The sequence below is a fragment of the Pseudoliparis swirei genome, chromosome 1 (assembly GCF_029220125.1).
Source record: "Pseudoliparis swirei isolate HS2019 ecotype Mariana Trench chromosome 1, NWPU_hadal_v1, whole genome shotgun sequence".
NCBI classification, from domain to species: domain Eukaryota; kingdom Metazoa; phylum Chordata; class Actinopteri; order Perciformes; family Liparidae; genus Pseudoliparis; species Pseudoliparis swirei.
This window is the reverse complement of record NC_079388.1, coordinates 9,695,256-9,722,552: the sequence shown is the minus strand read 5'-3', so window position 1 is coordinate 9,722,552 and position 27,297 is coordinate 9,695,256. Positions and strand designations below refer to the sequence as shown.

General features: G+C 41.6%; 2 protein-coding genes across 4 annotated transcripts; both read right to left on the bottom strand.

Moving 5' to 3' along the window:
- Positions 1-311: 311 nt before the first annotated feature.
- Positions 312-4,637, bottom strand: lratd2a (LRAT domain containing 2a). Its single transcript, XM_056419751.1, has one exon. It carries the CDS (start codon positions 4,165-4,167, stop codon positions 3,343-3,345), a length of 825 nt encoding a protein of 274 aa, XP_056275726.1. The 5' UTR covers positions 4,168-4,637; the 3' UTR covers positions 312-3,342.
- Positions 4,638-7,476: 2,839 nt separating this feature from the next.
- fam91a1 (family with sequence similarity 91 member A1) lies at positions 7,477-26,162 on the bottom strand. 3 transcript variants are annotated; one of them, XM_056417425.1, is made up of 24 exons: positions 25,902-26,162; positions 25,106-25,190; positions 24,724-24,875; positions 23,475-23,532; positions 21,541-21,608; positions 21,089-21,202; positions 20,751-20,841; positions 19,084-19,146; positions 18,693-18,799; positions 18,469-18,507; positions 17,424-17,536; positions 17,023-17,129; positions 16,498-16,610; positions 16,288-16,374; positions 16,008-16,137; positions 15,083-15,231; positions 14,409-14,543; positions 13,297-13,410; positions 12,743-12,815; positions 11,818-11,970; positions 11,263-11,364; positions 10,660-10,783; positions 10,498-10,567; positions 7,477-9,714 (listed from the first exon to the last, which is right to left on the bottom strand). In XM_056417425.1, the coding sequence occupies exons 1-24, from the start codon at positions 25,971-25,973 to the stop codon at positions 9,529-9,531; spliced, it is 2,505 nt and encodes an 834-aa protein (XP_056273400.1). In that variant the 5' UTR covers positions 25,974-26,162; the 3' UTR covers positions 7,477-9,528. The 3 variants fall into 3 exon arrangements, with proteins under 3 accessions (XP_056273400.1, XP_056273416.1, XP_056273408.1); XM_056417441.1 differs by having other exon boundaries at positions 11,824-11,970; XM_056417433.1 differs by having other exon boundaries at positions 16,498-16,607.
- Between the last annotated feature and the right edge of the window lie 1,135 nt (positions 26,163-27,297).

Sequence of the window (27,297 nt, the reverse complement as noted above, 5' to 3'; positions counted from 1 at the left end):
GTGTAGTATTATTTAGTATTTCTGCCACAGGGGGATATAAGTGCTGGTTTCTCACTCTTATAATGCAAATAATCGAATCAGTTTATCAGCATCGTATATAAATAAACCACACACACACACACACACACACACACACACACACAGCAGCAGCAGGCTGAGGTACCTGTAGGCGAGCGCTGACAGTTGATTATAATTGGGTTGCCTCCAACATATCCAAGCTTTCACATCCCATCAAGAGCAATGGACTTGGAGAGAGTTGATGCTGCTTCACTGCAGGAGCAGCGTGCACTTAACAAGTATACGACAGGAGGAATGGTCTGTATGCATTTAATACACGTTATGATATTAATTTAGGGGTTGTAAGTTGCCTTGGTACATCATTATTAAAAGAATAAAGAAAAACATCTCCCAGTGCAGTGAAAACATTTCTACTTGTTCTATAAATTTGTTAGAAATAAAGTAACATTTTCATTCTAGTGCAGCAACACTATATATGTGTTGTTTCAAGACAACAACTTGAGACAATTACTTCTGCTTTCAATTGGAAACAGATGGAAACCCTCATAGTACCTTCATCTTTATTTGACTTGCTTTTAAGACAATGAGGGATTCAGGATGTCACTAGACAGAAATGCCTCGATAAGATTTTTCACAGTGTTGGTATGAAAGTGTTTTTGCTTCTCAAATTACACCTTTTCCCTCTTGTCAGATACCTTCTTTCGACCTTTGAGTGGAACAACTTGAGAAAGAAAACTGCTCATGTTCACTCTGAGGACAGAACCTGTGACGGGGGGTCATGAGTCGACATCGCTCCATTTGAAGACGTCGCAGACAAGAACTGTTGAGCAAAACTGCATCTGGAAACTAGAAACAAACACAAACAGCAGACACCAACCTCGCGTCTTCACACTCTGACATGAAGGTAAACCAAGTCCTGCAACACGAAGCTCGGCTATCTGACGTTCACCTCGAATACAGGAAGTCTCTCGACACACGAGATGATGAAGCTAAAGCAGTAACATCTGCACAGCTGCACTCCAGTCTCGTTAAATAAATTTTAGTTCAATATATAATTGTCTACTATACTTCAGAAACGCTCAACTCAACAAGACCCAAAGGAGTCCCAGTTTAGCGTGTCCCAATTTCATTCTAGCACTGCCTTCAACATCCGAGCAACTGCAGGAAGAATGCAGCAGACAGAGAAGCTGCTGCACGTACTTTATGAAAGTCTATTTAGAGATTTGACAGCCCGTCATAGATGATGTCAAGTTCAATAGTCAGACGTATTTGAAACTGGAGGTCAGACTGCTGCAGGTTTTACGCTGCGGGTTTACGGCTTCCTCATTCGGTAGCTCACAATTTAGTACAACAATCCAGTCGTTTCTGCATTAAAAACTGTAATTAATTCCTTAAAATATTCGTATGATTTCTTTTCAAGCATTTCACCTGAACTGACATAAAAAGTGAATTGGAAATTAATGTTATCCTGAGGAGTAGCCTTTCCATTCTCTTAAAGGGAATAAACTATTAGAATAAATGAATATAATAAAAAAATTAACCTGAGAATTGTAACAGTTTCTGATGCAAGAGTAGAACTGCAGATAGTGGAGGCTTCTACAGCGATAACGAAATAAGCTTATCACTGCCATCATCAGGGCACAATGAGCACTCTTTCCATTGATGCAACATTCTTTCATCACATTGAGGCTATAAAGACACAAGTAACAATATTTGCCTTGTGCTTTTCAGGGCTGGGAACAAAATACCGTCTGGAACTCTACAAGAAATCATATGAAAGGACAAATTGAGTTAATTGATAGTTTAGTCGGTTCTAGTTTAATACCAGAGGTGGCAGGCAGATGGTTGAAAACATTGCTGCAGACATTCATTTTAGTTCTGATACAAACAAACAATCTTGAAGGAGCATTTCTGTCACTCTGTGAAAGGTTTTCATCCAAACATCAAACTCAGTGGGTTATTATTTGTGTTATTGCTCGTCACTTTTTACTTGAAGGCAATAATTTTGTCCATACCTGGATCCTGTGGGCAGGGCCGCAACTAGAAATGATGGGTCCTTTGAGGATTATTGCTTTAGGTCCCATTTATTAATTTAGTAAAGTTTGTCAGCTGTCAGCCCCGAAAATCATCGTTCCTCATAACAGTGACAATGCTGCTAAAACTATCAATTGCTTTCATCATCAATTAATCCGACGATAGCTTCGCTTGAAGGTTTAGTTTCATAAAATGTCTTAAAATTTCCCAGAATCACAAAGTTGATGATTTTAAATACCTTGTTTTGCCCGGACAACATCCAAAACTCCAAAGACAACCCATTTTAAATGGCTAAAACAATTAGCGATAATCAAAACAGTTGTTGATTATGCTTCACCTGAGAAAAAGGCAGAAAGCAGTGCTCTGGAGAGACCCGGCCTGCAGCTTACAGGTCCAGTGGTGATTCGTCAGGTAAAAGGGAGTTCATCTTGCGAGACATGAAAACCAGGATTGAACCACAACTATCTCGCTATAACCCATGAACCTGGTCTAAACACTACGCTTTGTGTCTCAATATCATAATAATTATGACAGTGACTTTTTTCAAACAGCAAATTCCACTTATTTCTAAGAAACACTTGGAGATCACATGAGGGTGACAGAAAGCGCTTTTTAAACACACAGCTAATGTTCTCCTGACTGGAAGAAAGACAACATGAAGAGGAGCCCTTCAAAAAGAGTTCAGGGGGCATGGTTTACTTGAACTTTGGGTACAGTTGAGACAGCCTTTGATCACTGTAACACAAGACCAGCGCCACAACATCCATTCCAACATGTGCTGGTGTGAGAATTGACCCTAAAAAAGGCAGAAAGAATCCATTGTATTCAGCCAGCAGCTCTGACACATTTCTGTCTGAGAGCTGTGGGATGAAACCACACACGGATCAAGGAACGGGACGCACTACGAATAGAGAAGCATCCACTTACAGGTAGTGACAGTTTGATGTGTAAAGCTTTCATAACACTACAGTGTGTACAGTGACAGTCTATACAGGCTGTGAGCTACAAACAAGCCTATCGACTCATTCAATTCATTCATTTTCCCCCCTAAAATTGCATTCAAAACTGCTAAGGCCATTAAGCATCTGAGGGTGTTGATGATTGTGGCGTTAAGGCAATAACATTGAGACACACTTATGTCCAAACATAATTACAATGACAATGGCCGAGTGGAAATGATGACTGCTCCAATTACAACTCATATGAAGGAGCCGAGGCTTGCTAGCCGGATGTAACAGTTCATGTTTGGTAAAGGCTTCTCTAAGCATCCAACAGGTGAAGGCGCCACCATCACTCAGCGGCCGGCTCACTTGTGATCTCCTCCACGCTGCTGAAGTGAGTGGCCAGCTCCTGCAACACGGCTGTCCTGCCCAGGTGATCGTTCCTCCTCTTCTCCATGATCATGTCCTCCAAACTCTGAAACTCCAACATGTGCGAGTGTTTGTCGGACATCACTACTTTCAACCTGTAGGGCTGCTTGCCTATCCGGATCTCTCCGCCCATTTTGAACTCCCTCTTGCCGAACCGGCACCAGGCGGCAAAGCACTCGGAGTTCCTCCAGCTCAGCTCGCGGTCCTTTAAGCCCACTTGCTCCATCGCGTTCTGCACCACCATGTCCGGACCCAGAGCTTTGAATTTATACAACTCGTTCACAATCCTGCACCTCCTCCCTTGACTTGCATCCGTCAAAAAGCTGTTTTTCACCTCGGCTCTGTGCAGGTGGACCACCTGGAAGTCCCCCACGTACACAGCCCAGTGCGGGAACTGACCGATGGCCACAAACTCCACCAGGTCACCTGCTTTACATCTGTTCAGTAGATTCTCAGGGGAGGAAACCTCCAGGTTAGCCGACTTGACGCTCTTCTCGTAAATGCACTCATCCCTGTTGTAGACGGCGCACTCCACCTCGTCGCGCTGGTCGTAATGTTTCTCTTCCTGATTCGGGTCCTTCTCCGTGCCATCGACCGCGCAGCCATCCTCCAGCTCGTCGTCGTCGTCAGAAAATATGTAAGAGACACCGATCCGTGGACCTTCCTCCGTGTCCACGCCGTTCGGGTCCACTATGGGAACTTCGGCGTAACTTAAATGTGTCAGCTTGTCCATCTGGTTCCCCATGCCGCGCCTCACCTGACAGCAGCCCGTGTAATATGATCAGATCGCGCGATGTGTTACCGGTCGCCAAACATCACCTCCATCTGCCCCAAAACCCGACAGGTTCAAACTTGCTCCGCTCTGCCGTCAGACAGGGTTGTATCCAAATTACGCATAAGTGTGTCTCCGCGGGGATGCTGCTGGGATAGCCTGTTGGCACCACGTCAACAAGTGGAGTTGGGAGGAGACCACAGGCTGGTTTTAAATCCAGCGAGCAGAATGATCCGTCAGGTGGAGCCTCGGAGACTCACCTGCTGTTTCCCTGCGTAAAGTTCTGTCTGCCGGCAGCCACATGGGAAACTATGAGAGTTAACATCCAGTTCCGCCTCGTATGTTTGTCTACGCCGCGGTTGAACTAGTCCACAGTGATGACGGAGGAGTGTATATTGCGCACTGTGCAGCAGAGATCCGGTCGGCGCTGAATTGAAAGCAGATCTGGGGCTCGGCATCGCCACAGCAACTCTTCACAGCTCCGCTTTTAAAGCGGAAGTGCGCGGAATTTTCTTCACCGCACCTTTAATATCCTGCTCCTCATGTCCAACGACTTCTATGTTATAGATGTTGCGCCTTAGTCGAAACAGTTTTAAGCATACAACTGTTTCTATTTGATGTCTGGTGTAACACCATTGTTTCTGAGTGGTCTAACAATAGGAAATGTGTCTCTATATATGTTTTATTATATTTAATAAGTTAAGTATTTTGTATTCATAGATTTTTGTAAAAGAAAAATATACATTGGAATTGAACTAGTTAATTATCTGTGTTTAGTTGTTTTTTTATTTTTTTATTTTATTAAAAGTTTTACTTTACTTTTTTTATTTAGTTAATTATTTATTTATGAGGCCACTTTTTTATTGTATATTTTATTTTATTGATACATCTATTTTTTTATTGATTATTTTAGCATTTATTTGTTGACATTCTATTTTATTTAAATATATCATTTTGTTGTTTTTTATTTGAGTATGACATTTAGAGGAAATGTATTACCCTAAAAAAACAACTGTGAGTAGCTTATTCCTGGGTTCAGTCGTTGAATGTTGTCCTATTTATAATAACGACCGTACACGGTGAGGAGCATGTTGAGGGGTCCGACATCAGCGATATTTACTGTTTTGACCACCTGCCTGTCCTCGAACGAACTGAAGCTGCAGTCATTTGCTCCTTCTCCAGCTCCTGGTGGGACCATAATGTCGTCATTATGTTGGTATAGTGGCTTGTGCCCTGCCTAGACTCGCTCTCAGTTATGGGCTATTTTCTCACCATTGTATCCCAGAGGAAAGGAGAATGTGCTCAATATGCCCCAAAAATGGCACACGCTGCCGCAGCCTCTATCTGAAACCACCTGTTTGGAAATAGTATGGCTGTGAGAGCGACTGGGCGAGATGCTGAGGGGTGAGAGCATGACTGAGAGGCTGTAAATAGAGACTCTGTGTGGTGTTCAACTCTGTGAAAAAGAGAGACCAACCGAAACAAAAACTTTAAGGGAGAGGATGAACCTGAGTTGGATCCCAACATTGAGCTTGGCACTCACTGGAGGAAACACTTACAAACTGACTGCAAAGTCATCCAGTCCATATGAGGGCACGTGCCTCAACAGAAAACAACTCTCCTTGTGATCCATTAATCTAGTTTAAACGGGCAGAATGGCCTCATTGGCCACAGTGGACTCAGCAGATTAGCATGGAGGCTTTTGGGCAGCACTCCTTAAGACTATCGCGTTAATTAAGAGACTGAGCTTTATTAGAGCTACACGGTTTCACGCTGTGTGATTTCCAAATTGGACTAATCCAGGACTAACGTTTTCGCTGGTTGGTAATTCAACCTGCGGGTCATAGAGTTCAAATACAATCTCTTCGTGCAGGTTTCCACGTCAAGGCCGAACCAACGGTCACAAGAGCAGCGTGGCACTGTGCCAAGGTCCGTCTGTTGGACCACACCTGTTGGATGGATTGTTTGCATCCATAACCTTCAGAGTTATCCTTATGGCTTTGTTTATTTCCTCTCGGACCACCAGCACATACAATTTTAGCTTATCCATAAAGACCTCTCTGATCGACAAGTTTGCAACATCTTTCACAGACACTCATGATCCTGAGATGATGTATCCTGTGTGACTTTGGTGATGCCAAACTTGACCTCTTGCACCACCTCGAGGTTGACAAATGTGGTTTTGGGTCCAATTTCTTTGGGATGAATTGTCATGAAATTTGGGATGGAAATTCATAAACCCTTCAGGATGAACTGAAATACTAGCATCACCATCTGGTCAAAATATTCAAACTTTTTGACTAAATGTCTGCAAAATGAATCACTTTACCCTCAGCTGTATACTTTGTAGTTAGTGCTAAGAGTGAAAAGGCAATATGCTAACACACTAAACCAGGTTGATGTATGCTAACCATATCTTCTATCTGCTGTTAGCACCATTGCCACTGTTTGCATGCTAATGTTAGCGTTCCGCCCCACAGAGCTGCTGCATGTGGTTTTGTCTCTTTTGGTAATACCGATGGAGAATGGGTATCTATGACAACTTGCACCAAGAGGGATACAATGTCGCGTCATGGACTGACGGCTTTGGTTGCAACACAGTTCAAAGGAACATTCTGGACTAAGTATTGTACTTCCACTTTTACTCGCCATGATCATACAGGACAAGAATTCAGTGTTTGTGAAAGGCCGATGAATTCACAGCCTTTCAGCCAAAGAGGCATAAGATGGAAGTCAAAAATAACAAATCTTCACAATGAATTGAGCAGATACATTGCAACTTCCCCGAGCTGAGGGCGTTAGGAAAGAAAAGAACCGTTAGAGTGGTGACATGCAGCCACATGACCGCTTCTTGGAGCGTCTTACCCTCAGGTGGCGTGACCCAGTTCACGCCCCTTGTGACACAATTTGTGGTGCTGGGAAATTACTGGAGCAGGGAGGCCCGGGAGACGTGGGGCTTCACCTGTCCGATGAGGGTCACAACGAGCCCCCGACGGACACCTTCATCCTCCTCACAAAAATGTGGGGTTTTCATAGCTTTTCAAAAGGTTTCCCATCCATGTAAGAGACATTGTTTTAACAAGGATGGGTGAACAAGTGTGTACTTGAGGCAGATGGACAGAGCATCCGGGCCGCTGCATCTTGCACGCCATCTGTTCCACCTGGCGAGAAAAACATATACCGTGTAATATGACTGGCTACATTTTGGAGCCAGTGGGGGGTTGACATCAGAGGATAAAAAGCTAAAAGTATAGATCAGGGGGAAAAAACGACACGGAGACATTTTCAGAGAGGAAAAAGAATTTGTTCTTCTTACATATTTATATTTTTATATACTTTTTACAGATTTATTTGTAATAATACGTGTATCTGGAGCAGAGGGGAGATGGCGAAGGGATGGAGGAAGGGCACGTTGAAGGAATGTCACTTTCTTTTTTTGTACCATTTAATTACAAGAGCATCATCATCATCATTATTATTAATTCAGTCATTGGTATTCACGTAAACGAGCTACAACAAAGATTTCCTCAATGATAGGCTGACATATAAAACTAGCATTTTTCTCTTCTTTTAAACACTGTGGGAGGACGGGGGAGTGAGATGACCGAGCACTGCAACTACATAACTGACAGGCAGGTAGACGGGGGCTCTTATTGTGAAAGGTAGGAAAACACACCAAGAAGGAGGTGTACAATACACACAAAAGTTTCTACACAGAAATCATGCTTCGATGGGATCTTGTGTATTTTTTTGTGCGTCTATGTCAGCATCACATTATTAGAAACGACAACCACAAATGGGTCAACAACTGCAATGAAAAATATAAGAGGAACATTAACAAAAATAGGTGAGCATTCTAAATGCAATAAAAAGTACTTTTTTTAAAAGTATATTATTGGAACCACAGTAAAAAATCCTGATGGACTTCAGATACTTTTTGGGCCATTCCATCTCTGATATGCTGGGGAAAGCAGTTGCATGTCTATCCCAGGGGTCGATGACAGCCTTCAGAGAAGTTTCCTTCTTCTCTAGACTACAAACCCCGTTTTTCAAAACATGGTGTAAACAGAATCCCTTGGAGTGTGGTGAGCTGGCCGAGAGCCGCACACTAACCTGGAGCTGATCCAGGGAGATACTGGCAGGAGGCAGTGGCACCAGGCCCGGGTCAAACACACAGACCTGACTGTTCCCGATCTATGCGATTAGGTACACTCGGTTAATCTTGTCGAATTCTTCAGTACCAATGGTTAGTCGTCTGTGGCCCGATGTTGATTTTATTGGTGCTAGACAATCATTAAAATAAATAATTTGTAAATCTAATAAATGGAAGAACAAAAACCTAAAAAAAGACACGGTTGCCTCTGATTGCCTGACAATGATAAAGGCAGTAGAATAAAATCAAAGACCGTACAACAGAAGATTACAAAAATAATATATATGAAAAGAAAATGATCTTTGGTGTTCAAAATTATAACAAAGAATTTTTTTAAACTGCAGTTTCCAAGATGCAAGATGCCCTGTCCATTTCCAAAAGGAAACACTTTCTTGTGGTGGTAAGCTCTAAAACCATGTGCGCATTAACAAGAGATCAAAGGTAAAAAAGAAAAAAAACAGGTTGAACAGATCCTGCACAGTGTAAACCATAAATGCCCCCAATATTGATTACAAGTAAAGAGAGAAGTATTCTTTTATGGTAGAAGTAGTGTAACAGTATCATGCATGAGATCACTTAACATGAGACGACACAGGGAGGCAGCGGGGTCCGTATCTGGACTCCGTCTGATAAGTCCAAAAACTTGGTCCTAGAATATGCATATTGTAGATTCCTGAAAATGTCTGTTCATTACGTCATTGTTTATTTTGTGGGTCATTTTGATAACATCTATACAATTATTAACCACTTCACACTCCGCTTTCACAGAACATCCATTGATTGAAGGGTAGGGTTGGGGGGGCAGTGGAGTTTCCGGTTGAGGTGGTCTTGCAGGTGTTATGCTGTTCACCTGCCCCACTGTTGTGTACTGGGATCGTAGCACCACTCCAACAGAGAACACTGCATCACTACGAATATGAGGAATCGCAAAGGGGACCAGCAAAGGGGATTTGAACTAGTGTTGGCAACACAGTCAGAAGGATGATTCCTCATACAGGAGGTGAATGAAGCGCGGGGGCTCACGTTCCCCTGACTGGATACTGACAGACAAGATGCAGGGTTGGACCTCGAATAACAATTTCCTCAGTGAGAGGGTGGTCCTTTTCGAGGAGATTGTGTTTTTTTGATATATATATATTTTTTTACTTCTGACCAAATCTGGAAGTTTTGAGTGGTGTGGCTTATGTGGGTTGGTCCTTCTGCAGAGCTGTGATGTCCAGAGGAGGAGGGGCCCGTCCGCTCCACTCGCTCAGCTGCCCTTCCTTGAAAAGGAGGTTGAGGGCGGGCAGGGGGACGCCAGACTCCGCTGGGGGCTGACTAAGAGGGTTCGACACGCCACTGTCCATGTCAGAGGGCTGCAAGCCGTCCTACCAACAAAGGGCAAAAGCCACAGATCAGATCACCAGGTAGAGTGGACGATATGTGGGTCAAGGATAAACTTCTCTGGGACAAACTATAATGGTCACATCCCGGTTGTCTGCCTCCACCAGCCATCCGTGACCAACCGTCATGTTGCAATTTACATCCATGTACGTCCAAAATATCATTACATCATCATTTTATCCTTTTAGACATCTGTGGAAAATTATCAGAATTATCGAAGAGTATTGAGTTATGGCCGAAAGCATGTCTCGTGAGTTCATTCAAGTCATTGGTGTAAGAATATTATTATTATTCTGATTCAAAACAAAAGGTTTCATGAAATAGCTGCCAGGTGCAGTCATGGTGACTGGTAAATGTTTTAAGCTTTATTAAAAAGTTAAATTATATCTAAAGATAACGATACCCCTCAGGGAGCCCTAATTTGTATTCGTTATTTCAAATGAATAATATAATCATATTGTTTTCTCATGTTACGCGCATAAAATACAAGATAACAAATGTATGGTTTTCCCCCATATTGTATTTTACATTGCAACAAAAACTCCTCTTCTCTCTCAAAATATCATAGTGTGGATATTAATGTTTCTAAACCAGATTAAACAGTTAAATTAGATATTCATAATTTATGAATCTGTCATTAATTGATTCCAACAGACTCAATTTGTAAAAATCTAAAAACTTGACGACTGATTTTTTCACTGGACATCGTTAATTTATTTTCTGCAAGTATTGGAGCGGCGCGCTGAGAGGACAGCCGAGTGTTTTACCTGGAATGATTGCACGAAGCTCAACACCTTCAGCGAAAGCTTTCGGCTCAAGAGAAGTAGCTCTTGAAGGCTGAAACAACAACAAAGTCTCGCACCTCTCAGCAACACACTTCTGTCCATGTTTGTCAGTGTTGGAGAATGTTTTTATTTTATTTTTTTTACCTTTCGTTGCTGCACAGTTTGTGCGAGGCGATTTTTTGACACACTTTGCGGTTTAGCTCAGAGCTGAAGAGGGGCATGCCGAAGCACAGTTCAAGAGGGACCCACTCCTCTTCAGATGAAAGGTCTGAAAGAAAGGGATTGGAGAGGAGGGATGGGGTGACAAGCACATGAGACGCATACCATTAACAAGGATAGGCTGCTCTCCCATGCTGGTCTTCTCCGTCTCTTCCAGCTCGCTCACAGTATAGAAAATATATGTACAAATATTTACATGAAAGAAATACTTCACCCACAAAATAACCATTTGTATATCAATTGTTCACCCTGTGTTACTTTGAATTCTTAAATATGTTTTTCTTGCATGCGGTGAATGAAGAAAGCCTCACGATGGAAAGTTGTGTGACAGTTTATAAACAGATGTTCTGATAATTAAACAACAAGCCATCAAGATTTTTCTCTGTTTGTTTTCTATTCTCATATCACCATGGAGGCAAGGGAGAGAAACAATGTTTTCTTGAGGAATTCAAGGCAACACGGGCTGAGTATCAAACAGACATTTTGTGGGTGAAGTATTCTTTACATTAACCAAACACGTAGACTTACTGTCCGTCTTTCCTTTGGTTTCCCCGTTGTTGTCCTCCGTCACAAGCTCAAAGGACTCAGTGCTGCCGTTGGTGTCCAGGCCTCCACCCAGATGGGTGTCCCCTTGAAGAAAAGCAACAACTCTCCATAAGCATTGAGGCACAGAAAGGTCGATTCACATCGATATAACAGCTCTCATTAATGCCTTTCAGTTAAGAAGCTTCATTATTGCACAACTTCAGAAATCATTCCTTTTGCTGAATAAATATTAATAGAAAGTCGGTCAAATTTTTTTTTTTTTAAATGGACATAACAGTTATGTGCATACATCTCTATGATAAACAAGCAGTGATGAATTACATTACCAACATTTAATCAGTTAATCTCAAGGTAAAGGCTAATAGTGTTCGATCCACATCCATTAGCACAGGCTATAACAATAAGGAACACAATTATGCAGACAAACGGAATAATCAAACTGGACTGTGAGCAGTCTTTATCAAATTTGCACCATCAGTGACAATCGCCATCAGAGGCCAGGACATCGTTACTAATCCAGCTATAGATGTCTCTCACATGCACCTCTGCACTCGGTACTGTCGCTGGCCCTGCGGCGGTGCCTGTTGTTGGCATTGAGCATGGTGATGTAGCCACACTGGTGCTCCAGGTCCACGTTCTCTCTCAGCTTTTGGAGCGCCTTGTGCACACACATGTTGGAGGAGGAGAACTCTGCACGGGGCGGAGAGAGACAAACAATGGGCGTTAGGCTTAAAGCTCAGCACTCAAACAGGATTGCATATATTCTATTAATATCTGTGTAGCATGGTATTCTTAAAGGTTGTACTTCTGTCATAGAACATGTATTGGAGGGATGAGTGTTAGTGGTAAGCTTCACACACAAATTTACGAAAGACGGGTTTCAGAGGATTCTAATAATTTTTATGAAGTTTGACACGGTAAAACCCTCAAAGCCAAAAACAAATACTTGAGTCACCAGAGAAAGGAGCTGACCTTGACTGAGATCAGCTCCTTGATTTACGCATAACTATAATTTAAGCAGTAACGGTACATCAATAACGATTTTTATATATATATTCACATTGAGTTTCAGAATCTCTTTACAAAGGGGTCTTTGCCATAAAAAGTTTCACAAATATAAAATAAAAACAAAATTCTTAAAACAAAACAAAACAAAATGTTTAAACAAACAGCATAGGAAATGTCACATAAAATCAATAAACAGGTAACGGACTTAAAATAAGCAGTAAAGTACAACAAACAATGCATTTACTGTATCTAGTGAAATCACATTTGTATAATTATTATATACTATACTAGAGTAAAATCTTTTCTTACCATTCTTTAACATTTTTTTAAAAAAAGAAGAAGAAGAAGAAATAAGCCTTGCACTGCATTACCTTCACATACTTGTGTATTAGCACAACATGTATGCTGTCACTAAGTGAAAATAAAGCTTTATCTCCATATGATAATAACTCACCTCCTTCTAGATCTTCTGCATTAAAGGGGAACGGGATGTGAACGGTTTCTCCGTGGCCGTGCATACCGTGACCCTGAGGCGAACAACACACACACACACAGTACTGTTTATATATCCACACAGTGTCACTAAATGTTATTATTGAAAACATGCAAAGAGTAGATATATAACATTCCAGTCCGTAGAACAAACTACTCCATCACATCAGACTCCTCCATCGAGTCACTCAAAGCGCAGCTCAATGCCCTAGATTTGACTTTGGCTTTTGCTTTTAAATGCATTTAAAGTGACACTAACTGGCCTTGTATGCTGGTTGTTTATTCATATGCATTACTCATTAGTTGGTTATCTTGATCCCTGCCTGGTTATACAATGCTGTGCTATAAATGTGAAGCACTTTGGTCAGTACATGTTGTTTAAAATGTGCTATAAAAATATATTTCAATTAACTTGAATGTGATATGATGCAATGTTCCAATTAAAGCACCTAAGCCAGTAAACAAAAAAAAGTTATCCTGAAACAAGGAGACTGTAAAAGTGGAGCTCATATCTACCTGGATCAGTACAGCAGAGTGTGTGAGGGCATCGTTCAGCATGGTCAGAACGTTGGATGAAGGCACGACTCCGGGGTCGTGACCCCAGGAGGTGATCAACAACCTGTCGTAGGCCTGGACAGAGAGGGAGAAAAGGGTCACGGAAAGGATTTTTCCACAGCTGCTAATCACTGAACCAATCCAGACTGGGCTGTGAAAGTGTGAACAGCTGCTCACTCACTATACTGAGGTGGGTAATTACCAAGAATGATACGATTTGTTTTCATAGAATAGTTTATTTATTGTATAACTCTTAAACGACTACCTCTGTCCTGTGGTGTACTACAACATCTCAGTCAAAAACTAAGTTGATGAAGAGTAAACATCTTTTCAAACTGAAATTAAGGTGTACATTCTTGTCTATTTCATTGATTTTGATCAGCTCTTAAAGTGATGAAGAAATTAACGTGAAGAAAAACTGTTAAATTTACTATAATGACAAGTATACAAGAAGTAGACAAATACATGCTGCTGTATTCAAATAAAATGACCTATTTGCATGATATTATTCTTCCTCCCCTGAGAACTCACGTCATTAAATTCTCTTTTCTTCCCCGTTGCACATGACCAGGATAATAAAATAATTACAAGACCATCAGAAAGCCTTGGAGAGGGAAATGTAGGTGCAGTGTCCGATATGACTGATAGTGATGCACCAGGTGCTTTGTTAAGAAATTAAGGTTAACCTCCAGTGATTTACTGAAACGGCAAGGTCACAATTTAATAGGGCAAGAATCAAAGACAATTACATTTATTTGTTTTCGTTTTTGCAAGTTTACATAATTTGTTCAGTTTGCTTTATAACTCACTGATATTCTTATATTTTTAGAGAATGCATATATTTTTATGATGCGTGTTGTGAGTTCACAAATAAATGAAGAAGAAAAAAGAGAAAAAGTCACATCTTTGAAGAGGCTTAAAATGGTGTAGTTCTTATCACATGCAGGGCTTTTCTTATCTGAATTCAAAGACATTTCTTTAGCTTATAAAGAATCTTTATGAGCAGACTACATCAACTTTGGACCTACACTTATTTATCCTACCTGCATGATTAATTATGGATCTGGGCTCACCTGGAATATGTCCGGCAGTTTGCGGAGCCTGGAGCCTTTAGAGAGCAGCAAAGAGGGCGGGCCTTGGCCGGTGATATGGTACAGGTACAGCTTGAACCAGATGGAGCTCACCTCAGGGATCGCTGGGCCAATGTGCTGCGGGAAAAACAAACACGTCTAAGTGTACAGAAGCAGAACTAAGGCGTACACATGTATACGTCCTAAGACGACTGCATGCTCAAGAACCTCTTGTGGTTGCTGCGACACCACAACTTACAGCCCACTTTTGTCGAGACGGGGGGGGGGGGGGGGGGGAGCAGAAAATAATAAACTGAATTACACTTCACTGAGTCCTAGCAGTATGAGAATAAACAGCAGCGTGAATGGCACAACAAGAATTTAACTTTCTTTCCCTCTCTGAGCTCAGCTAGAAAGCTGGAGTGTGGCCAGGCAGAATAATTACCCATGAGCCTTGCCTCCCTCCCTTCGTCCCTCCCTCCCTCCCTCTCTCTCTTTGTGTAGCCTTGTTGTTGGGGGCAACTGCAGGCTGACTGCCAACGAAACACAAACACACAGGCGCGCACGCGTACAAGCACAAACACACACACACACCTCTAAGACCTTCAACAGTTATTTCAAAATCCCAGCAGGGTGCACAGCATCTCCTCCGCTCTCTCTTCCTCCAGGCCTCATACCTGAGGCGTGCAGCTGCTGATGGGCCTGATCTCGTTGCTCAGCGGCGCCATTGAGACCAGCAGCTTGTAGTTCTTGTTGAGGACACGGTTGCAGGTGGCCTGGTCCAGACCGAGCAGGCTCTCACAGCGCAACATGTCCAATGGGAAGCCTAGTTGGAGAAAAACAGTTACAACTTCTGTACAAAATAGGCTGAGAGGTAAAGAGTCATTCATTTCATTTATGTAGTTTTCTTCTGTGACGTTTCTGAAGTAACTGCATCTCGCGCTGGCTTCTCAGCAGCAGCAGCTTAACTGAGAGATAAGACAATCGGAAATGAGGCACCACGCCAAACCAAACAAACAGCATCTGGTGGCACGACAGTTGTTACATGGAAACTCAGAGAGTTGCTGTGTCGAACTTGACAGCTGCACTCGGGATTGACGGGAATATATGAACAGAAGATCCAGTTAATTTTGGTTCCCATTTTTTTTTTTTATTCCTGAATTGAACATAGTTTTTGATACACAGATAAATAGAAACATTTCTGTTGGTCACTGACAATAATAAGTCAATCGTGCTTTGAATCATACGCAAACACACACAACTTTCACCAAGTTCACTCTGCATGTCCAGCTCTCACCTTACATTTCTGTTTGATTCATATTTGCAGATTTGAAAATAAATGTTGAACATTTGTTAAAAAATGTTAGCTGTATTTGTATAATAAATTATGTAAACTGGCAAAATAGTAACTAATAAGCCCAAAGGGAACTTTGTGCAGACAGCAGACAAAAATATGAGTTTATATTTCATACAAAATAACTAATCTAGGCTCCAAGCTGCCAATTTACCAAATATATAGACATGTCTAGGTGTTTCACACCAGGATCTTGTATCTATTTGCCCATAAAGGGGATGGCAAAGAGGGCATAATTGTATAATTACCTATATTTGGGATATCAGGTCCCTGGTCCTGAGTGAGTTCTTTGTTGTAGCGCAAGAAAAGGATGGTGTTTTTCAAGGTCAGAGCGTGGTCAAAGTAGCGCTGGGCCTCGCCCTCTGCTGTGCTCTCCACCTGAAACCAGGAAATACATTCAAGTTTAAACATGTACACATCAACCTATAATGTATTTTCTACTTTGATTTAGTAGCCTCTGGTGTTTCATGACAAAGGCATTCCTAGATACACTAGCAAGTATTTGTTTTCTTTGTTTCCATTGCTCACCTTCTCCAACTCAGCCAGGAAGGTATCCAGAGTCTCATCAGACAGCTTACCCACCTCAAACATGGTCACTGCATGACTCTTCAAGTTCTGATAGGAGGACACAAGAGGGAGGAGTCAAGATCTATAGTCCAGGTACAAATTTGAGGGAAATGATTATGTCTCGATTAAGCCTTCTGTGCATTTTTCTCATGTACACATCCAGCCACTAACCGGAGACAGGTTGCCCATCATGAGGAAGGCTGTGAGAGTGGAGTCAAAGAGGAAGGCAATCCTCTTTGTGGGTGCAGCTGGTATGCTTAGGCTGCTTACACTTCCTGTGTCTGCTACAGAGATAAAGAACAAAAATAGATATAACAAGAGCAATAACCCTCAGCAATAACATTAATGTAGAACTAAGCAGCACAACTCTGAGGTTGTATCATTCAGAATTTTAAGATATGAATTTTAAATTCAAGAAAATTGCACACAGAAGTAATTAATGTAAATGTGGTTTTCAAAAAGCAGCGTTGTTAACATCCAATTTGTGAGTCTGAGCAACAGTTCCGCCTCAACATACATAAAGTCAAACAAAAACTCATTAATGTGAGAATTTCGTTCAGAAGCATGACAAAGCTTTCTTGGGAATTAATTAGCAAAACTGTTTCAAAACATCTGAAGATATTCAGAACATGCTTTGTGTGCATACACAGCGACATCTGTGTGTGTGTGCGTGTGTGTGCGTGTGTCCACACAGACCTTCTTCCAGACTAGTGGTGTCGGTGTCGGTGGCTGAGGAGCCTCCCTCCATGACAGGACTGCCCTGCTCCCAGGATAGCAGCATCTTCTGAGGGTCCATGGTGGTCCTAATAGTAGTTTATTAAATAAAAATAATCAAATACTTTAAATAAATGATATTTCCTGATGGAGAGCCTAAGGTATTTACTAGGTGGTTGAATAGATGCTGATACAATTGCAATGTTATTAAAATATCCTAATTCCAGTATGAAAAAAAATTACCAGAAACATTTGAACATTAACTACATTTATGGGTTGTAAATGCCTCTTAACATTTAAAATGAACAAAGTTTCTGGGCAAACATGGTTCAACACATGACACCACTTCCAGTTATATTCTAAGAAGTGGTGAATGCACATACTTGAGTCTGTTGACAGACGGGGCGTTCTTCCAGGTGGGGTGGAGCTGGTCTGAGCTGATCACCTGACCTTTCTTTACAGCGAAGCCGAGACGACAGTACATGGAAACTGCATTCTGATAAAGCACAGTAAAAACAGTCAAAAGATTGTTTGACCCACAGAAATCTGACACTCTTTCACCGTCATGCATCATCAACCTGTGACCTACTACTGAGGTGAGTTATAATTCAGGTGAGGAATATTACATGATAAATGTTCAGTCCCAAAGATGAAACCACTTGATAGACTTGATAAAGGAAGATTACTTACTGCATACATTTTGAGGGACCAAAAGGCCCTAAGCACGAGGTGAATCCTCTTTTGGGGGATGCTCTCTCAGTGCCCAACATGATCTACTATAAAAAGCCATTACTCAATGTGTGGTGACTAAAAAGAGAAAAAAAGGTAGTAACACTGTGTACTTTCCACAAAAAAGTACACAGTGTTTGCTGTTTTTTCATTATCTCCTTAATCCAAGATTTAGCTCATCGATAAATGTGTGATGCCTGCTGAGCAGGCCAGCTCAGTTAAGTACAGGGGGCTGTCTTGATTTCAACACCTCTGAGGTGGAAGCTGAGGTCAACTCTTAGCCCTCCTCTTATCATCTCAAAAGAAACGCAGCAAAGTGGCTCAGGCCATGAGGTAGTCATTGCACAAGAGAAAGTTGAACATGTCTCAGGGAAAAGTTCTGCACAAAGAAGACCTCTCAGACATATCAATCATCTCTGAAGTTACAGGGTTAACGCCGCCTTCAGCCACTTCTCTTAAGTGCTGCGATTCAGCAGCAGGAATGAAATGACAGGGGAGTTCAGCTCTTCACCCTGGAAGCCACAACACTGAGAGGGAGTTTGGCTCGGTGTCTGATAGGGAGCATCTAGGAAGCTGGGGAAAGCCAGGTCGCACTTGAGCACCAATTCAACTGGAATCGTACAACTGAACCCTCTGGTAGAGAGAGAGAGAGCATGTGCGTGTGTGTGTGTGCACTTTATGCAGCAAGTGGATACCCACCTTCACTAAGTCCAAGTCAATCTCCAACACATTCGCCAGCTGAGAGGCAGAAGGCGGAACGATCAAGAGAGAGGGAGAAAAAGAAACATAGGACTGTGTTGAAAAGTTGATCAATAAAACACACTAAAAAACAATATGTAGAAAAATTATACTCGACACCAAGTGTAAAATCAGTAATCACGGAATTTATTATTATATGTTGAAATTACACACACAAAGCCTACCTCCGTAACGTTTGTCTGCTCATCAATGGACACAAAGATTTTGTAGAGCAGCGTTTCAAAGTAATCGCCCTGGACGCGGTTCATGACAAAGCCTTCCAGCGGGGGCACTAGAAACACAAACAGTAAAAAACAACTGGAGCAATATGTCCACAAATATTTTTTACGTCATTTCATTTTGGAAATAAATTGTTATTTTTCTTCTTCTTTTTTTCTTTCCAGTATGCATCTGTAATTACATTATCAGGCATAATTTCAGATCAGTCCATTGACCATAAACGCACCTAAGTTCCCAGGGTTGTAATTTAGGTACCTACTCAGAGTTTAGTCGAGGAAATTACGCTGGGAACCATAATTGCCGGATGTTTAAACACACTCACACACACATGGGTACCTGAAATGCAGCTGTCATCAGATATGGGAACATCCAAGTAGATGAATCCTCGGTTGTACAAGCCTGGAGTAAAAAAAATAAAAACATACAGTAGTAGTGTGTTAGCACGTTTGACATACACTACCGTTCAAAAGTTTGGGATCACTTAGAAATGACTTTATTTTTCAAAGAAAAGCACTGTTTTTTCAATAAAGATAACATTAAATTAATCAGAAATACACTATACATTGTTAATGTGGTAAATGACTATTCTAGGTGGAAGTGTCTGGTTTCTAATGAAATATCTCCATAGGTGTATAGAGGCCCATTTCCATCAACTATCACTCCAGTGTTCTAATGGTACATTGTGTTTGCTAATCGCCTTAGAAGACTAATGTCTGATTAGAAAACCCGTGCAATTATGTTAGCACAGCTGAAAACAGTTATGCTGGTGATATAAGCTATACAACTGGCCTTCCTTTGAGCTTGAAGTTTGTAGAACAAAATTAATACTTCAAATATTAATCATTATTTCTAACCTTGTCAATGTCTTGACTACATTTTATATTCATTTGATAAATAAAAGTGTGATTTTTCATGGAAGACACGAAATTGTCTGGGTGATTCCAAACTTTTGAACGGTAGTGTATAAGGCGTTGCCCAAATATTCGACTATTGGGATATTTGTTTGTTGGGTAGGTATTCTGTTTTAAATTTGGTATTAAGAGTAATTAATTTTTTACTTCTCCAAATTACAAACATAAAACACTGGATACTACCTCTTGTAGAATAACAAAGAGTAGCAAGTTGTTTGATTAAATGAAACACAGTTAAACACAGTTGGAGCACTTTGCCGTCAATCTTAGCCGAGAGCGGAGAAATGTCTGTCAAGTCCTTCTCGCGTGATGTCATGGAGACGAGCCCAGCAGGAGCGCTCGTTGCCTGTTTATGTTCTACGGAAGCCACCGGAGGCTGCATTACACATGGGCTTACAGACGAGCGCTGCGGGAGAAGCGGTTCATAGTGTGAAGAGACAGCACTCAAAACACCGTCGTTTAGGGGGAGGGCCCGAAAACGTGACTTGGAGGTACTTGCATGCGCACGTGCACGGGCCAATCAAATCTGAATTTAAACAGCTCCTTGTATTCAACTAGCCGTGTGTCTACTGTATCTAATTGTCTTTGTTCCCACTCAGTCACAGCCACTCCAGTGGCCAAGGGTCATGACTGTTCTCTAATTGATATTCAAACTGCATGGACACTTTCTGTGCTTCATCTTTCAAATTCACACCAGCACACTGATGAAACACCTTCAACCTTCAGAGACTCTCTCTGTCTCCAATTGCTTTTGTACTTTTGATTGATCAGGTCTGCTCAAATATTTAAAGAAAATACCAAATCTTAAGAGCTTGCAAAAGGATAGTCAAGCTATAAAAATAATTCCTGTTGAAACCGGATGTTAGAATGGGACAAAAAGCAACAGGAGACTGGATCAGATCAAATTTTGAAAAAAGGAAGAGAGTGGAGAAATACACTCTTTATCCACATACTTTGTGCAAAAACTTGAGCTATGGCTATTTATTTTATATTATATGTACACACATGCACACATATGGATATCATTTAATTCAGACTTTGACGCATTCAGATACGGTTGTCTTAAAAGGGAACATAGTATGTGATACTTACTTAAGACCACATTATACTCCATTGGTCCAGCCAGCTGAGGACCAGAATCTATCATCTTATCGATGGCTATCTTCTCTCCTGGAGAACAGATCTGTTTACAAATATCAAACACAGAACATTAAAGCATACCTGTACACAAGGCGTTGTTTATAAAAATGAAAGATGAAAAGAATAAGCTCAACCTTCCTCAATAAATGTTACTAAATCTGACTATTGTCCTTTTTCCTCCCACCGTATCCATCCCAACCTGCTATCACAGAAAATGCAATATCTACACACATGCTTATTATCTAATTGTACTGACACACGAAAAAAAAGAAGAAGTTCTCTCGTCTGACCCTGATATCGTCCTCGGTGATGTAGCCCGTCTGTGCCATCCACCACGGCTCCACAGAGATCTCCACTGGTTTGGCCGGCAGCAGGTCCCGCGCTGATTTCCTGCGGAAGAATTTCTGACAAAGACGACAAGCGGGAAGGCGAGATCGGGTCACTTACATCAAATTAACATGTCTATTTTGTTAATATTGGTTATATATTCTGGAGAGAATGGTAGTCAAATATTTATTATTAAAAATACAGAAAAAGTAACATTTATGGGGCTGTGTCTGCATATTGAGAATTGATGTGCAGTTTGTTGTTGACCACTCAATCAGGGGAGAAGTGGCTGTATTAAATATTCAGTACTTCCCATTTGTCTTTTACACTAACTGTGCTCAAAAAAATAAATCTATGAGCTAAATGCATGAAGAGTTGTTCTATAGATGCTGATCTAAAGGGCTATATTGCTTACTTTGGAAGACCTGCACTGGTTCATTAGGTCAATGTACTGGTTTCTCCCGATGCCGAGCAGCCGCAGACCTGTGGGATAATGAGAAGATGGGCAAGCCAATAAAACTCCATCATGCCTCAGTAACTGGCCATGAACTTCTAGTCGCTGGACATTAACACGAAGGCAAATAAATATGTCTGCAGTGCAGCTGCAAAAGTCTCTCTGGCATTTTTCAAATACAGGCTCTTGAGACTTTACCAAAAAAACAACAACTAAGAATTACAGCAAGAAGTTTGAGAAAAGAAATGTCTGTATATTTCCAACTTCATATTGGAATAACTTTGGAGAAAGGAGCTCGACGAGTTGCAACAGTGACTCAGTCAAACTGTGCTGAGGAAGTACGTCGGTACATACTCACACACTTTCTTTGAAAGAATCCTAACAATCCCAACACACACACACACAAACAGACGAAAGCTCTGCTAATCCACCTTCCAACATGCAAGGCTGTATTTCTGAAGAAAATAAGAGTGAGCATGTGTGCATGCGAATTGTCTGTTTGAGAAAATACTGGCTCACCAAGCAAGTTTTATAGCTTGTATACTGTTGACGGTATGAATGTTTTGGCTCTAAATCCCAATTGACCCCCTCCTCTAGTCTAGTATGATGCACAGGCCCGGAAGGGGCAGAGCAGAATGTGCTGGGATGGCTGCCAATGCAAACAGGGACAAGTCAGGGATGTTCGCATTTTGGCCTCCCAACGCAGCAAAATCCTACACACGTATCCTGTCTTTCCACCAAGACACAGACACAACACACAAACATCCGCCCACGGAAAACTCTCTCACTCACACACACACACACACACACGCACCGCCTCTCCATCCACCCACTGCTACATGACACGCTTCCAAAGCACCTCCAGGGAGATTAGAGGAGAGAGGCCCCTGATCGGGTGGCTCTTACGGCCGGCTAGCAGCCTTCTGTCTCCACAGCGTGAAGGTCCTGTACAGTCAGGAGTGAGTCACTAACAGTGAATGCCAAAGCCCGTTTCACTTGACAGCAGTAAGTCGAAGAATGCTACAACCGTACATCATTTTTAACTTTGACACAATCTTAATTGGATTTTGGAATGATTTTGGAGGAACACAGCTCCTCTGTGATCTAGTAGAAAAGAGACTATAACATGGGATTTATATCAGTCAATTCAAAAACCTCGTGGCCAGTGCTCTGGTTAGGTTACGGAAATACAAAATAAATGTTTTAGGTTGATAAGTAACAATAGTAATTGGGCTTTATAAAAAAAATTGCTACTAAATGTACAAAAGAAGTGTTGGATTTGTATCTTATTCAAGAGAAGTATTAAGCCAAAGTTTTATAAAAAAACTCCACAGCACGGAAGCAAACTGAAAACATTTAGAAAAACATATGCATCTGTCGAGAAAACTGAGCAACAGACATAAGCTACTCATGCCTGGCATCCAGCTGCCAATCCTTACCCAACTTTCTAAAAAAACATTTTGATTGGCTTAATTTACTTCAGATACTCGGTTAGAAAAACATCTTTTCACAGACAGAAAAAAACATTTCCTAAAACCTAAGGTGGCGTCTTCAAATTGCTTGTTTTTGTCTGCCCAACAGTCCAAATGAGAAAATATGAACTCCATGAAGCAAAAGACCGAATTCTCAAAATTAAGAAGCTTGTAAAAAGCCATTTTAGTTCAATAATAGGCACTATAATTCATAAATCTGTTGAATCCCCAAGGTTCCTAATTTTCACTGTGTTCTACCATCTAATAAACTGACGATCTAAACTCTCCTGCATTTAACTAAAACTGTAAAAAAAAACGAGCAGAGAGGCCGAGAGGGCAGGAGTGGGACGTTCACAGAACCCCAGTGAAGTCATTTCAACAGAGTTGGAGAGAAGGGGGGAAACAGGATGATGGAAAACTCACAGTCAGCAGCAGTGAAGTTGGGCAAGGAGTCATAACTCTTCTCACTGTTCATAATATCCTGGATGTGCAAAAAGACAACGGAGACAAGAGAAAAGAGAAAAGAAGAATTCAAATTATGTTCCCCTTTCCATGTCCCTCTGATGAATAACAGGATTAGCAGATATGGGCACATGTGCTAATTTCTACACCCCGTTTTCATTAGGTGCTTAAAAGGGATTATGAAAATATGACATAACCTTCAGTGGTCACAATGGAAGCTTAGTCGCGTTCAGCATGCATAGGAAATAGGGTGAATCATTTTTAAGTATAAGCTGAAAACTAAATGGGTTGTCTTTATTCATCTGTTTAAATCATAAGAAAGAGCACTGGGCATATTACATGTGATCTCATGAAATGGGGAAGTATGTTGAACGTGGAACAATTAAATATGTCAGCTCGAATCTGCACCCACCATCTCTGTGTGAACACACAAAACAGGTAACTAAATTACAGGTGCATTACTTAGAACAAAACCCAAATGGTCTGCAGCGCACACAGCAAAGATTTTCTCTGGGTGCGTTAGTCCTGGACTCAGCCCTCTGTGTCCCGGAGCTGCTGCATGAGGCTTCACTAGACACTGACTGACACCTAGTGCCTGACTGACGCCAAGTCCATCAACATAGGAAACACATCACACCACAAGCTCCTCTAACACTAAAGAACATTTTATAGGCTGACTGAACACATCTTTTTCATACGGGTGGTAATGTTTGACATGTGACAACATTTTCAACATGCAATTGACATGTAATTTCAGGTGCAGGACTCAGTAATGCTTTCCAATGACAATAGGTTTCTCCTCTCGGTATAATGACGATACAAAAGGTGCAGCTGCACAAAAGGATACATGTATTGTAGATCTATTGAGGTGTACCATGATGTTTTATATATCCAAGCAAAGAGACATTGTTCAATTAAATTGAAAAACACTGGGTGTTACCAAATCAATTAGAGAATCTTTGCTGGAGCGCAATAATAACTCGTGCTTTTCAGCTTTGAGTTTACAAGCTCATTGTTCTGAAAGCGCAGATGAAAATGTGACCTCGTCATGTTATTGTCGTGACTTTCAGAAGAAAGCAAAGCTAGATGACTCAGCCAGAGTTTTCACATACTGCGAGTATGAAGACGGATGTTCAGGTGTTTGAAGCCTTTCCACATCAAACGCCTATCGTCCCGTTTTCATGTCAGCCATGCAGCAGAAGTTGCTTACCTCCATGATTCCTATGTAAAATGAGAACGGAGTGATTCGTAGCCCTTTGACCATGATGTCAGACAGGTGGTAGGGGTACAGCATCAGGTGGTCCCGGCTGTACTTCAGGAGCTCCTCATAATACTTGCGCTCATCCTTCCTCACATGGCGCACTGCTCATAAAACAAACACACACAGCAGTGAGGTACCAACCAGGGCAGAGTGTTCATACAGCTGATGAGCTGGAAACCGGGCATCCATGTTGCCAGTCCATACACTCATATACTTAATATTGAGCTATTTAATGCAAGAGTTTTTTGTGATCCTTGTCTTTTATTCTCACAACTAAGAATGTGTCAGTCGAAGGTGGATGGGACTTTAATGAGGGGCGAACATAACTCACCTAGGTTATTGCGGAATCGCAGCTGGTTGCGGATGCTGTACAGCAGCACATGCTTCTCATACTCACGCTGAGAGTTCCCCAAACTCTGCAGAGCAAAAACACACAGCACACAGGTGATGCTCATGGCTGCATTCATTCAGTAGCCACAGACCACTGACCCTGTTTTTAGGACAATGTCAACCTCCGGCCTCTGGGACTTAAATCCACAAAGTGAGAAAAATAGATTGTAAATGAACCCTTAATGGAAACGTCAAAGTCTATATCGGGAAAGAAGACCTTGGAAACTAGGTGCATCACTAAACATTTAAACAATCATTGAGCTCTGAGGCCCTGGAGTTTTGAGGCATCAATTTGTCTGCTTAAAGAACCCTAATGCATCTTTGGTGAGGATGCACATGGATGGAGGCGGTTACAAAAAGATGCACCTGCATATAATGAACCACGGCATGCTGGCGTAATGGCACACAGCGTCGTATGCAAGATGAGGGATGTATACAGAAGATGAATAGTAAAACAATCCGAGTGATATTCGACATAGTTGAGCACGATACAGTATTTGCAACTGACATCCACCCTCTAAAAGCATGTGACGCTACATATCAAACGGTCTGTCCTGTGATGCCGCGGAGCTTCAGTGGCTGTCATGTAAAGATGGCCAGCTGTGGCTCCGGGTGGATGTGAAACGCTGCAGAGTCGTGCGCCACTGACAGCTGCTCGTATGACAGAGCGCGCCGGCGTGACATTGACATGTGCCCCGCTCTCACCTCGACCCCGTGGGAACACTTAAGCTCAGTACCTGTTTGACATTAACTGGAAGCTTGATCCACGGGTCATTCTGCCTGATGTGAAATTCCACGTCCGTGTTCATCGCTAGCTAGCTACAGCCGGCTACGAGCGGAATCCCTCGAGACGGTCAGAAACGGGCTCTCGGGCAAGTCCACGGTGACGTTACCCCCCCCGGAACCCAATAACCGAGCGAAGCGACCCCCCCGGCTCGAGGAGAAGTTATCCGGTGATTATTTGTTCCTTTGCAATAAAGGGTCACTTCCTTGTTGTATTTTCGAACAAGCCGATCGTCACGCTCGTGGCTACTTTCGTCACTTCCGGTCGAGGCGTGACCGTTGATGTAAATGGAGCTCGAGCGCGAGGTGACAAATTAGAGATGATGGAATTATCAAAGCTGACTAATGTCATGTGAAACAGGGTTTCATCTAAACGTTTTAAAAGTCTGGCTCGAAGGGTCAAACTCGATGTTCTTATTATGATCCTAATCTAATAAATAAGACGATAAGACAATAATGTGGTGCTCCCTCTCTCAGTGGTCGACTTTCCCACTGCAGCGTATGTTTCTCCAGCATAGCCATTCCTGAAGATGTAAAATAGATAATGATTGTATACTTTCAGTTAAAATAAAGCCTATGGAACTTCTTCAAACAGCAGGTCATTGTAGTTTTTAGCAAGCATTATTCAAAGAGCAGTAAATAGTGTATTTGATGGGGACTATTTTCAGCTACGGATTGATACATTTGGCACTGGGAGTGTTTAGAGAACGTGTATGTGGTTCAAAATAAACAACGCTGTCCATGTTTATGCTACCCAATGTGCCTCATTGATGTGTTTTAATAGTATGACAGTGGGTGTCAACAGCCTCATATGATATATCAGTGTTGCTGCCACTGTAGAATAACATTAAATATATAATAAGAATGGTGCCTGTTTATGTGAACTAAGGGTCTAATTGCTCTAAATAAAAATATACTTTTATAGAAATGTTTTTTGCAGAATTTGAGTAATTATTGTTATAACATATCACAAGTGAACATAGACCATTAACATTCATTAAATAAAGACATTTATTTTTAATTTGTTTTTGATTCAATAAAAACAAATCTGATTATACAAATAGTGCAAAATGAAGATCAACCGCTGCACACCTTCAATGAGCTCCGCCAGTAAAATTACATAAATGTCCCCCAAGCCATCATTAGAGGAAGAAAGGGAGTTTTTTTCGGCCAGCAAGATTAAACTAAAGTGGACAATTCCAATCTTCATTTTGTACCCCAATCTGCATTTATTGAGGAATTGTTTTTTGTCCTACGTTGTGTTTTGCCCCTGAAGGACTCTGGATAAGCATGAAGCTGTGACTTGGTAACTGGTAACAGAGTGTATGATTTCACTTTGTGACAAAGTCC